At 54.4% G+C, this 13,478-nt stretch overlaps 1 protein-coding gene across 2 annotated transcripts; it reads right to left on the bottom strand.

The window, feature by feature from the left end:
* Nucleotides 1-2,402: 2,402 nt before the first annotated feature.
* On the bottom strand, nucleotides 2,403-11,233 carry DUSP15 (dual specificity phosphatase 15). Of its 2 annotated transcripts, XM_004442491.3 has the most exons (7): nucleotides 10,855-11,233; nucleotides 10,094-10,127; nucleotides 8,397-8,479; nucleotides 6,312-6,361; nucleotides 5,265-5,339; nucleotides 3,924-4,095; nucleotides 2,403-2,811 (listed from the first exon to the last, which is right to left on the bottom strand). In XM_004442491.3, exons 1-7 carry the CDS (start codon nucleotides 10,873-10,875, stop codon nucleotides 2,539-2,541), a joined length of 708 nt encoding a protein of 235 aa, XP_004442548.1. In that variant the 5' UTR covers nucleotides 10,876-11,233; the 3' UTR covers nucleotides 2,403-2,538. The 2 variants fall into 2 exon arrangements, with proteins under 2 accessions (XP_004442548.1, XP_014652319.1); XM_014796833.2 differs by lacking the exons at nucleotides 10,094-10,127; nucleotides 10,855-11,233 and adding an exon at nucleotides 9,681-9,695.
* Nucleotides 11,234-13,478: the final 2,245 nt, after the last annotated feature.

The raw sequence follows: 13,478 nt of genomic DNA, 5'->3' as shown, positions 1-13,478 counted from the left end.
AGGCCCTATAGCCAGATCACAGAGCTGGTAGGTGGGGGAGCCAAGATCCGAACCTGTGTCTCTCTGCCCCCAGGGCCAGGAGCCTGAACAGTGCCCCACACTGCCTCCCAACAGCTACACCTGGAGTTTATGGATTCCTGGTGGGGTCTGTGACCCCCCCTCCAAAGGTGTATGCAAATTTTTTCATGTCTATGTATTTTTCTAGGGTTTCTATCGTTCATTAAATTGTCAAAGGGGGTTTGTGATAAGAGGCCAAGTAGCTCAGACTGTCCCCCCCTTGCTGTGACATGGGGAAACTGAGGCTTCAAGAGAGAAACCACACCTCACTCAGCGGGCAGAGAGCTGGATGCCCAGCCAGCATTGATCAGTGGCTGGCAGCACTGTCCCTCATAGGTACCTGTCAGGCGGGCCTTCTTCGTGCTCCCCACCCTCTGTCCTCACATGCCAGCTGCCACCCAATTCTGACACTTCTACAGTCACAGTCAGGATTCAGACTCAGGCCTGTAGGGCTCCAAAGGGTCACAAAGGAGTTCACATGATTACATACGAGTCATAATGATATCTAAGCGGGAGTCTTGAGTGTGTCAGACAATCGCTTCATTTTTCCAGGTGACAGAGCATAGTAATTAAGAGGGTAGGTCCACAGCCAGGGAGCCGGGATTCAAATCCCAGCCCCGCCACCTGCCAGCTGGTGACCTTCGGCACCAACCTGTTTCCTCCTCTGTTAGCAACATCTACTTCATAGGGTTGCTGGAGGATTAAATAAGATGCAGGTAAAGTGTTTGGCACATTGCCTGGCCCATAGTGAGTGCTCAATAATGAGTGGTATTATTATTGTTATTGTTGAGTCAGACTGTGGTAAAAGTAATGACAGAAGGAGGGGAGCAGCATGAAGGACCTGGAACATCAGATCAAGGTGCTTTGCTTTGTGCCATAGATGATGAGGCCATGGAGGCTTTTAAATAGGGGGACACCAGCAGAAACAGAAAAGTGTTTTAACCCCGGTGGATGGTGGCACCGCTGACCAGCCAGGACCGTAGGCTCCCCGCACTCTGGTGAGTCTGGCCGCCTTGCTGTCCACACACCATCTTACCTCGGGGACTTTTCGTGACTGTCCCCTCTGCCTGGAATGCTGCCCCCAAAGAGCAAAACGGCTCACTCCCTCATTACCTGACAGATTTGTTTTCCCTTCTTTTAAATCTGTTTATCTGGTGTCTTTCCCACCAGAATGTCAGCAACTGTATCCCCAGGGCCCAGCACAATGCCTGACACACAGTAGGTCTCAGGAACATTTGTTGAATGAATTCAGACTAGGAGGGCTGGGCAGCAGGTGAAGGTTATTTCATCCATCCCCCTACCCCCAATGAGGGAATGTGGGCCTCCCCCACAGCCCTGAACACAGTGCTTGGTGCATAATAAGAACCCCATACAGTTGGCTGTTAGATTATAGCTATTTCAGACCCCTATCAACTCCAGGTTGGTTTTAGTTTAGGAAAAGTCAGCTCCAATGACCTCTGTTCATTCTTGGAGTAGTTTGCTGCTTTATTGGGCTGCCTTGAGGCCCTCCCTCCCCAGTGGCTGCCCTGGCCTTTAAACTCTAGGTAGGAAGGGTCATTCCCACTAGCTGAAGGGTGGATCTTCCTGGCCAGTAACCTCCAAGACCAGAAGGAGCTGCTTCTTAACAACCATCATGAGACTCAGACTGCCTAGGTTCAAATCCAGCCTCCCCTACTCCAGCTGTGTGTCCTGGGGCAAGGTCCCTGACCTCTCTGAGCCTCAGTTGCCGCCCGAGGATTAAGTGAACTCCTGTATGTAAAAGGTCAGGTGTGAGGGAGGCACTACAACACCTTACTAGCTAGTATTTGTGAATAGGGAGGGGTGAGGAGCTGGAGAGGAGGAGGGGGCATCAGGGAAGATGGGGGTTCAGAGATGGGGGAAGGGCTTCAGAGAGAAGGAGGGACTCAGGGGTCTTTTCAGGAGACCAGGGCTGGGGAGAGATGGGGGTGGGGGTCAGGGAAGTGAGTGTAGTCCCCAGAATTCAGCCCTGCAGACTGCAGTCACCGAGGGTGGCAGGTTCCCCAGGCCCTAGGGGAGACAGAGCCCCTCCGGTACCCCTTTCCTGCAGGCTCCTGGTCCCTCCAGTCCTGCTGCCCCGCCTTTGCTGAATGACTGGGAGGCGCTCAGACAGGCAGCTTCTGTGTCTCTTTAATATCCTCTAGGCCCGTCCAACCCCCACCCACCCTCCCCCTCCCACTCCTGCCGCCTTGGAGGGTGGAGGCCTGGGGGCCCCCTCCCCCAGCACAAGGACTAAGGCACCAGGTGGCTGCAGCAGGCCGGCCCAGACGCAGAGACGCACAGATGGCGGACACGCTGACTGCAGACGCACACAAGCAAGGCGGGCATGGGGGCGGGGTCAGGGATCGGGCCGCCGCGGGGCTCCCCAGGCTCTGGGCCGGTCCTGGAGGCCGTGGGAGCCCCAGACAGCCCCCAGAGGGGACCAGTCGGGAGGAAGAGGGGTGCCACAGCGGGGCGGGATCCTCACTTGCCGCCTTTGCGGGACAGACACCGCGGGAGGCAAGAGAAAGTCTGCTTGACGCGCGCCAGCAGCGGCAGCGGCCGGTGGGCTTCCCGGGGCGTCCGTGGCACCAGGCGCTGCAGGGTTCCCTCGGAGGCCGAGGAGTGCGGCGCGGGGGAGGCGGCCGAGGTGACAGAGCCCTGCCGGCAGCGTTTGCACAGCGGCAGCAGCGCGCGCACCTCCTCCTCGTCGCGGAAAGGGCTCTCCCCGAAGCGCTCCTCCAGCTGCCGGCGAAGCTGGGGTGGGGATGTAAGAGGGGGCGGGGTCCGTGCCAGGCCGCCGGCCCGGTCCCGTCCCAATCCTCACAGCCTCCGCGCGGCTGTGAGCTTCCCACACCTCGCTAAGCCCCTTCCCTTCCCGAGCATCCTCTTAGCCTCCCTTCTGAGTTTCCATCCCCCCCATTGAGCCCCCCTCCCCCTCTATGAGTCCCTTCCCTCTCCCTGAACCCCCTTCTCATTTGATGCTCCATCTTCCAGACCTGCTCAACTCACCCCTCACCTGCACAGTGGGGACCACATGAGCCCCTCCCCCCTGCAGCAACTCCACTCAGGCAGAGCATCTTCCTCGCCTGCCTCCTGCCTAACGCAGCCCTGCAGACAAGCCTCTGGGTACCAGCCTGCCACCTGATGAGAGCCTTCCTGAACTTGTTGCTTCTCCCTCTCTCTGTCTCTCATCCCTTTTTCCCAGGGAGGCCTCAGTTCCTGACATTTCCCTGTGCCATCTGCCCAGTGGGCATAAGAAAAGGAACTGCTAGGGCCGGCCCCGTGGCTTAGCGGTTAGGTGCGCGCGCTCCGCTGCTGGCAGCCTGGGTTCGGATCCCGGGCGCGCACCGACGCACTGCTTCTCGGGCCATGCTGAGGCTGCGTCCCACATACAGCAACTAGAAGGATGTGCAACTATGACATACAACTATCTACTGGGGCTTTGGGGGGAAAAATAAATAAATAAAATCTTTAAAAAAAGAAAAGGAACTGCTTTGGCCTCATCAAGGACTCGGGGGCTGGGGGGGGGGGTGGAGTGGGGGAGGCACAGTCTCCCCCAAGGGGCCAAACTCTCAAATGCCTTCAGGTTCTAGGCGCGTAGAGCAGGCAGTGCTGGGACCTGGTCAAATTGAAGGGTCCATAGTCCGGCCCCAAAAGCATTCAAATTCTAAATTAAAAAAGAAAACACCTGGCTGGCCAAACAAACTACACCTAGGGGCTAGATTAGCTCAAGGGCCATGAGTTTGAGACCACAGAAAAATCTTCTGTCAAGTGTGAAGCACAGGCTGAATTCTTTCCAGTCGGTGCTAAGCTCAAGTGGGAGGAAGAGTTTCCCACCCCACCCCTACCCCAGCCCCAGCCCCTACCTTCCGGGAGCTGCCCCAGCCAAACTCTTCAAGCTGTTGCCTAAAGCCTGGGTTGGGGTTGGCGATGGGCCGAGTGGCCTTAATGGCTTCAAGCACGTCCCGCCAGCCGAGCCCCGTCACGGTCATCACATATGCCGTCACGATGGTGGTGCTGCGGGAGATGCCTGCAAAGCTGGGATGCCCCCACCCCCAGGCTTCGGATGAGGCCCAATCTCCTCGGTGCCACCCAGGCACCCGGTCCCCACCTCAGCTCTCCCGCCCTTGCCTCCTGAGCGCCAACCACAAGGAGCCTGCCGGGACCTGTCTTCCACTCCAGGCCTTTACCCATGCTGTTCCCTCTGCCTGGAGAATCCCCCAGGCATTCTCCCACATTACAGGCCTGAGTGAAACATCATATCATTCATTCATTCAACAAACATTTCTTGATTGTCTGTTATTTTTCAGACACTGGGGATAGAGAGGGGAATAAAACAGACATGGTCTCTGGCGTCCTGGGGCTTACAGTGTGGTTGGGGGAGATAGACACTAACCAGGGAAACAATTTCAGGTGGTGGTAACTGCTTCAAAGATGAGTCCGGGTCTAGGAGATGGTATAGGAGGAGGTATTAAGCTAGTGGCAGGGGGGCAGGGATGGGGAGGATGAGAGAAGGGGTTCTCAAGGAAGTGACATCAAGCTGAGTCCTGAAAGATGGGGAAGGATTAGTAAAGAATGTTCTGGGCAGTGTGTGGGAGGCTGGTGGATGTGAAGAACAGGGAGATGGCCAGAGCAGCTGGAGCAGGGGAAGGAGGGAGAGTGGGTAAGAGACAAGGCTGGAGGGAGCTGGGTGTATGGCTGGGACTCCAGCACAGCCAGCCTGAGCCCAGCATAGCGCAGGTGCTCAGTGAGAAGTTACGGAATGAATGATATCAGCTGGGCCAGGGGCCCCTGGGAAGAGTCAGGGGTCCTGTCTCCCAGCCTGGGGTTCCCCATTGCCTTGTACTATCACCTCAAAGGCCTAGAGGGGAGGAGAGGGAGCTAGAACTATTAGAGGGTGCTGGTCTACCTGCATGACCTCACCTAGTCCTCCCAATAGCCTGGCAGGTCAGCATTCTCCCCATTTTACAGATGCAGAAGTGGAGTCTCGGGGAGAAACAGCCATGGCCATGGCCACACAGCTGGTAAGGGATAGGGCCCTGATTTGAGCCCCCAGTCGGCCTCTATCAGACGAATGGTGGACCGTCAGGCACTGTGATGGGCTGGAGAAGATCTGTCACAGGTTCCTCTTCCCCATAGGATGAGTGTGTGTTCGGGATGGAGGACGGCCACTTACTTCCTCTACCCCCAGCCCCCTCTTAACTCACCAGTGCACAAGGCAGTTCCCCCCATTGAGGCGGCAACAGTGGATGAAGTTGATACATTCTTTGAAGTGCTTCTTGCTAGAGAAGAAAGCAACAGAGTAGGCAGCACTGGGGGGCAGGTCTCCTAGGAGTTGTCCCCCTCCCCATTTATGGGATTTCAAGAGACAAAGAGCCTGGGGTCCTCGGGTCAGCCAGCACGTGCGGTGAGTAGGCACCAATACTGTCCTACGAGGTGGAGGTGTGTGTAAAGCAATAATGGGGGTGTTTCAGGCAGTGAGAGAGGCCAATAATAGCAAATCCCACACAGAGGCAGGGGCACCTCTCCAGTGGGTCCTGTGGATTCTATTTTCATGGAGGGTTTATCTTGACCTTTCAAGGAAATGGGAGGGAGGAGACACAGGAGTCCCACTCCTCTGGGGTCTGCAATCAGAGCACCTGAGGACAATGATGGTCAGCATGGGGTCGGGAGCAAGATTCCTAAGGGGCAGCAGTGTCTTGTCCGGGTCCCTCCCAGGCTGGGAGGCTGCTAATAACATGAACAAAAATCCCGCTTTCTGAGCCCCCATTACGCTCCATGCCCTGTCCTAGATCCCCAATCTGTGCTATCTGATCTTCGAAAGCCTCCTTGATGCTGATCGCACCCCTATTTTTCCTCTCAGAGAGGGGAAGTGATTTGTCCAAGGTCACACAGAAAGCAAATGGCAAAGCCTGGCCAGAACCCAGATGTCTTAACTCGAAGGCCAGGAACAGGCTGAGCCTGACTCTTTCCAATCCGTTGGCGCATCTGATCCTGAGAGACAGGGTACTTTCTGCATTGCATAGCTGAAGAGCCTGAGCTCAGGGAGGTTAAGAGTTTTGGCCCCGGGCATAGGCAAGGGCATGGCTGAGACCCAGTCAAACCTGGGTCGGGGTGACCACCTGTGCTAGGGTCCCAGGACAGCTTTCTGGGCTGAGTCCCTTCTGTCCTTCCTCAGACCACCTCCCACCCCCCTACTGCCATCACAGGAAGTAGCTGTCTGTCCATCTGTCAGTCCATCCAGGGGAACTTACATGGGTACCTCAGGGGTGTCGGCCACTGGGATACGAAGGTAGGTTATGTCCTGCAAATACAAAACACACACGGGCAGTGGAGGGCCCTTGCCTGCACCCCCTTATCCAAGCTGGGCTGCCCAATCACCTTGTGACCCCAGGCCAGTTCCTCCCCTTCTCTGGGCCAAAGATGGTAGACACCATCTCTCAGGGTCTCCCAGCTCTGACCATCTGTGGTTCCAGAACCTTTTGAGAGGATGGTATCCTGACCCCATAGGTGACTTGGGCATGAGGACTTGATAAAAAGGATCCAGGGACTCTTTATTTAATAGCCAGGAAAGGGCCACTTAAAGTGACTCCCCTCCAAATGAGGATTACAAAATTACACTTTAAGAAGGGCAAAGCAGCTTTTATTATCTTGAAAAGAAACAAAAACTATGAACATAAGTTTAGAGTTTATGAATTGTGGTTATAAAACCATGTGTTAATTATTAAAATAATCAAGGAATGAATTGTCAGTAATTTCTCCAACAAATTTGCTACAACATCCTTCACTATATGCTTAACCATCACTCAAGATTATCAAGATGATTTCTGCCCACGTTCCAAGAATCACTTGTCTCAGGGACCTCTCTTGGATACTCAAATGGCTCTTTTCCAGTGTCCCACCAGTCAGTAGCTAAGGGACCCCCGGCCAGGTCCTCATTTGTTAATGGCTTTGTGTGAGACTCCAGCGTCTCTCTAAGTCACTCCCCAAGGTCACACAATCCTGGATTTTTTGCAAGGTTTGCAATTTCACTTTGCAACGCATTTGGCCTTGGCTTTGCATGGCATTATCAAACTGACTGGTAAATTCACCGATGGATGGGGAGGGAGAGCGCTCATGAGAAGAGGGCAGGCCTGCGGAGCAGGGACTTATTTTGCAAGCAGTCATTTCTTAGTAAATATCTTCATAACTTGACAACCTTCCCCATGCAATCTAGTGACTGCATACTCCAAATTCTCCAAAACAAGCCTGCCCTGTGAAACAAAATCAGACTCCATTGATCTGAAAATTTCTTCTTTGAATGACATTGAAAATCACAGATTATTGGAGGTTGCTCATAGAGACCCTCAAATCTGACACATGGGGAAACTAAGGCCCAGAGAGGGGAAGGACCCTGCCCAAGGTCACAGAGCAAATCTGTGACAGAACCTGGTCTGGATCTCAGATCTCCAGAGCCCCTCCCACAGTCCTTTCCCTTCAGTGGGTGACACAGACTCTAACAGATAAGGAGGAAGGGGCTCTGTGTAAGGGATAAGAATATGATTAACTTTGTTATTATATCAGCTGTAATTTATTGAGCGCTTATTATGTGACTCTCAACAGCTCAGTGAGGTAGGTACTGTTATAAAATTCCCCTTTACAAATCAGGCAACTGAGGCTCAGAGAGATGAAGTCCTGTGCCCAAGGTTACAGACAAAGTGGTAAAGATGTGAACTTGGGCATCATGACCCCAGCACGTGTGGTCTGGATTTCCTACTTTCCTCCTCTGAGTCAGAACACCCTCAGCCCCTCTTTTCCAGGACCAGCACCAACCATTCCAGCAGGGGCCATGCTTTACAGTGTGCAAAGCATCTTCCCCACCCGAAGCCCCTTTGCATCCTCACAATAGCCCCCTGGGGACTGCCCCTCTGGAGGCAGATAGATCAGAGGCCCAGAGAAATGAAGTTATGGCCCCAGGTCACACAGCAAGACACAGGGCCCAGAACCATCCATTTGGAGTCCTCTATTCAGTTGGGCAATGGGAAGCCCTTGTGGGGGCCTTTTTGTGGTTCAGTGTGAGGCCTCTGGGGCCAGATGGCCTGTGTTAACATTCCAGTTCCTTAGCTTCCTGGATGTGTGACCTTAGGCAAGTTACTTTACCTCTCTGGGTCTCAGTTGCCAAACAGGGACCAAATAGGGATGCTAATGTAAAAGAGGCCAGTTTTTAACCAAATGTGTTAGCATGGGTTAGGAAGGCAGCATAGGACCTGGCACATGGTAGGTACTTGATAAATGGGTGCTGTGGGGGTCTGAAGTCCCCTCCCCATCTATGCGCAGCCCTGGGTGGGGGTAAGGAGTACCTGCAGCAGAGGCTGGGGTGACTCGTGGATGGAGATGATGTGTGTGATCTTATTCCGGCCCAGCTGATCCGGGTCTTTGGCATCTGAAAGAAACAGGAGGCTTGAGCCAGTCTGGCAGGTGTGACTTATGTGTTCCTGATGGCCAAGTGAGGCGGGAGCTTGCTGCCCAGCTCGCCTCCTCACCTCTCCCTCTCCACCTTGGCCCACTCTCTGCCAGCTCCCTGCTCCATCGCCACCTCCTGCTCCTGGCATGATGGGTCTTGCCACACCCCTAGGTGTCAGTCTTGCCACTGGGTCACCCACAAGGAACAGCCCAGCATCTCCCCGGCCTTGCCCATGCTGTTTGTTCCATCGCAAACACCCTTTCCTGCCATATCCTTGACCCAGCAATTCTACTTCTAGGAATCTTGTCTACAGAAGGGTTTGCTCACACACAAAGCTGTGTGTAGTGGACGATGTTCTCTGCAGTGCTGCCTATAACAGTAAACACATTAGAAATAGTTAAAAATGGGAACACCCTAAATGTCCATCATAAGGGGATTGGATAAATAATGGTATATTCGTACTTGAATATTGTACAGCCACTAAAGTGTACCCTATGTGCTCACGTGCAAGGATGTCACAATATATTATTAAATGGGAAACACAGGTTACAGAAGAGCATACAGAATAGGTGTCCATTTTTGTTTTAAATATCATATCTGTATCTACAAAGATCTGTGGAAGATGACCCAAAGGTATACCCCACACTGCTATCAGTGGTCATCTCTAGGGGCTGGATCTCCAGTGTCTGCAGAACTTTCACAATCAGGGTAGATAACACACACACTCTCCAACTCCATACATCCACTTCCTCATTCAACACATTCACTGAGTGAATGTGAGCAGCACATTCACTTACTATGAGCAGCCTTGGCTGGCACAGAGGTATGGGGTCAACTTCATGGCCCCTGCCCTCACGGGGCTTCATACTTAAAGAGGATTCAGACCTTACCGAGCCAAATACTGAGAAATCAAGTGGCACAAACTGCTGAGGCGGCTCCCAGGGAGGAAGGGCCGGGGTTTATGCCAGTGGAGTACTGAAGCCCAGTGGGGAAGGGGGAGGATGGGGAAGGCCCCGCTCCAGTTCAGATGCCCCTCCCTCTCTGAAGCTTTCTTTGACTCAGAGGGCGGAAGTGACTTTTCCCACCTTGGGTCTCCCAAGCCCCAGACCAGTCTGTCTCCTAGCACAGGCCGGCAACAGGCAGAGTGCCATGGCCTTGGGACAGAGCGGGCAGTGCTCACCAATGAAGTTTCCGAGGTAGAAACTTCTACCTCTGAGGAGGAGGTTGTGGGGGGACGGGTTCCCAGCTTCCCAGCTAGAAGCAACACCTCCAAACAGACCTCAGTCCAGAACCTCAGGGCCAGAAGAATCCTAAGAAACCGGGGCCTTGTGCTGAGGGAGACGCTGAGGCTCAGAGCAGCTGCAGACTTGCCCAGCGTCCAGCAATCTGAGCCCTTTGCCCTGGGGACACTGCCCCGCCCACGTACCCCATAGTCCTCATGAGCTCTCTACCCCTCCCAGCCTGGCATCGATCCCCTGCTCCCAGCCCCATTCCTGAGCGCGTCCAAGGTGTGTGGGCCAGAGTGTGAATGGTCAACACAGGCCTGGGACAGGCAGAGTGCCATGGCCTTGGGACAGAGTGGGCAGTGCTCACCAATGAAGTTTCCGAGGTAGAGTCCGGGAAGAACCTACAGGAAAGACAGGCCGGGTCAGCGGGGTGGGGGCTGCACACCATTCCCACTCGTAACTGGGGTCCCACAGCCCCTCTCTGTCCCATGAAGGGTGTCTGGACCTCAGGAGTCAGGGAGCCATCTCCTCCCTCTCCTGGGCCTGGACTCTCTGTGAGAGGGGTATGGTGAGGGCAGGAGGCGGGCACCAAGGGAGGCCAGCTTGGGTAGGGGTGAGAGGAAAGCAGAGGGAGGGCAGAGAGACCTAGGGGTAGAAGGTAGGAGGGGCACAGAGGAGGGGGCACGGGGAGAAGTGGATGGGCCAGAGTGGGTGGCAGGGAATTCAGAGGAGGAAGGAGTGGGAAGGCAGGGAGAGGGGGAAAGGATGGAGGAACAGCAGCAAAGAGAGTCCAAGGAGTCAGAGACAGGGAGACAGAGACATATGGAGACAGAGAAAGGGACTGGGAGAGAGAGAGTCTGGAGTGCCAGAGAGGCACAGGAAGACACAGCAAGACATACAGAGTGACAGAAACAGGCAGAGACAGAGAGACACCCGGAGACAGAGACCAGAGAGAGAGACAGAGACACGAACAGAGACAGAGAGATATGGAGTCAGAGAGAGACAGCCCCGAAGAGACACACAGAGAGATACAGACACACAGACTCAGCGAGAGCCAGAAGGTCAGAGGCGGGCAGAGCGACCCGGGCGGAGCCGGGGTTGGGGGCTGCGCGATCCCCGCCCCCCTACCTTGGTCATGCCATTCCCCATGATCCCGGGGGCGGGAGTCCGGGCGCACCCCCAGCTCGCCGCCCGGAGAGCGCTCGGGTCACAGCTGCCCTGATGGCCCAAGCCGGGCGCCTGCAGCCTGGCGGGGAGCAGGGGGCCCGGCGTCCGCGGCCGCGCCCAGCCCGGCCCGGCCGCCGCCGCCACCGCCCGCCGACCCCCGGCCTGGGAGGGAAACGATGGTGAAGCCGCCGCTGCCGCCGCCGCCGCCACCGCCGCCGCAGGCTCCTCCTACCCCCTCGGTCATGTGGGCCCCCCCCTTCGTGGGTCGCGGCGGGGGGCTGGACAAAGCCCCAGTGTGCCGGGCCCGGGGCCCGCGGGACAACGGCAGCTTGTTGGGGCCGCGTGGGGCCGCCACCTCCGGAGGTGGGGGCGGGGGCGCTCCCCCCGCCCTGGCACTGTCAGGCGCGGGCGGGGTGGGGGTGGGGGACGGAAAGAGACCCCAGTCGAGGGCTCAGAGACTCCGATCCCAGTTCCGGCGCTGCCTGGACCTCCCTGCGGGCCCTGGGGCAAAGCACCCAGCTCCCTTGGCCTCGGTTTTCCAGCAGAAACGTGATGGGGGTTGGACTTTGATCGCTATGGGTCCTCTGATTTTCATATTCTATTTGAGACGAGAAAAGTGGGTAATTCCTTCCTTCTGTACCTTCCCTCTCCTGCCCCGCCCCCCATGCAGGCATCCTACTAGCCAACCATCCTCCTTCCTACTCATGCAACCGTCTGTCCTCCCATCCCCCACCGGTCTGTCCGGCCATCCATCCATCCATCCATCCATCCTCCCATCCCTTCCTCCTGTCCACTTTGGTGCCACCTGGGTCAGCTCTGCTGGGACCAGGCATAACTGCCTTTAGGGGCCCCAAGAAATCCGAGGTGAATGTGAAGAGAGAGAGGTGAGGGAGGGTTACAGTCACCTGGGTCCCTTGAGTAAAGGAGACTACAACAGGATGTAGTTAGAGGCAAGAGTCCTGGAAGGTGAGTCTGGAGACGAAGGTTCCAGGCCCTCTTCACCTCTGACCTTCTCGGTGACCCTGGGCAAGTCCCCTTGGGGTCCCAGCTATCCTGTGTGTCTCAGTGTGTTCAAGTGAGTCCTTTCTGGCTACTGGGACCAAAAGTGAAGAATGTGAAATAATTGAGACCAGACACCTCCACTGGGACTGAAACAGAAGCCGCTGCACCAGCTCTGCTCCTCCATCCATCACCTGGCCCGCCTTCATCTACGGTAGCAGGTGACTCCGGGGGGACGGCGGCCAGAGCAGGACGGAAAGTCAACAGAATCTGTTTGAAATGCAGTGACTGGAGAAAAATAAAACTGTTCGTCTTTCTTTCTTCCTCAAATTCACAGCGTACATGGGGCTGTCTGACTCAGCTCTCTCTGTGCCCAGGGTTCTCACAAAAACCAAATTATTCGGTAAACACTTACTAAGCACCTACTATATAGTAGGTACTAGGACACAGGTGGATAAGGCGGAGATGGTTCCTCCCTTCATTGACTAACACTCTAGACCAGCACTGCCCAGTAGAAATATAATGTGAGCCACATGTGTGTAATTTTAAATTTTCTAGTAGCCACATTAAAAAAGTAGAAACAGGTTGTTAAAAATGTTTTTATTTAACTCAATATATCAAAAATATTATCATTTCAACATGTAGCCATTATTTAAAAATTATTAAAGACATATCTTACATCCTTTTTATTGTATTAAGACTTTAAAATCCAGTGCGCGTTTTACACTTCAGGCACATCTCAACTCAGACTAGTTGTGTATCAAACGCTTAACAGCCATACGTGGCTGGTAGGTTCGTATTGGACATCTCAGGTCTAGGAGAGAAGACAAACAAAATAAGTACCTAGACAAATAAAGCATTTACAAACAGTCATGATTTTCTCAGAAGAAAACAAAAGGAAAGGCAGGAAGAACCTCTCTAAATAGGTGAAATTTGAGCTGAGACCTGAACTATAAGAAAGACCCAGCTCTTTAAAGAGTGGAGAGCTTTCCAGCAGAAGGAACAGCATGGGCAAAGGCCCTGGGTGAGAAAGTTTGGCCTTTGGGAAGAGCCAGTGGAGGGAGCCAAGGGGAGGTGGTAGGAATGAGGCTAAAGAGAAGAGTGGGGACAAGCGTGCAGGACCATATCTGGCCACGATTGGGGGTTTAGGGTTTCCTTCTCTGTATGATGGAAAGCCAATGGGAAAATTCAACCAGGGATCCCATGTCATCTGATTTACATCTGAGGTCAATCACTTTGGCCCCCACCTGGAGTATGGATTAGAGAGGCAAAGCAGGGAGGCCGGTGAGGAGGTTACCACGGTGGCCCAGGTGAGAGATGAAGGGGCCCTGGCACAGAGCAGGAACGGAGAAGCTGGAAAGAAGGGGACGGACTCAGCATATATTAATGTTTTGGCAGCGTAGCTGACAAGACTTGCAGATAGATTGGATGTGGGGGAAAGAAGGAATTCTAGGATGATTCCCAGTTTTCCTGCCTTGAAAATCACTGTCTGTGCCACCAAAGTGAGAGCAGGGTTATTCATCCACTCAACAAATGTTTATTGGGCACCAAGTTATACACGAAAAATTGCACCAAAGATGTGCTGA

The sequence above is a fragment of the Ceratotherium simum genome, chromosome 21, assembly GCF_057802395.1.
Source record: "Ceratotherium simum simum isolate JZ-2026a chromosome 21, ASM5780239v1, whole genome shotgun sequence".
Taxonomy (NCBI): Eukaryota; Metazoa; Chordata; class Mammalia; order Perissodactyla; family Rhinocerotidae; genus Ceratotherium; species Ceratotherium simum.
This window is presented reverse-complemented; position numbering and strand designations above follow the sequence as displayed.

Coding starts and splice junctions, on each gene's coding strand:
- DUSP15 (XM_004442491.3), bottom strand. CDS start 10,875: ATGGGGAATGGCATGACCAAG. Junction 10,128..10,854: donor TGGGGAATGGCATGACCAAG/GTAGGGGGGCGG, acceptor TCTTTCCTGTAG/GTTCTTCCCGGACTCTACCT. Junction 8,480..10,093: donor CTACCTCGGAAACTTCATTG/GTGAGCACTGCC, acceptor TGTTTCTTTCAG/ATGCCAAAGACCCGGATCAG.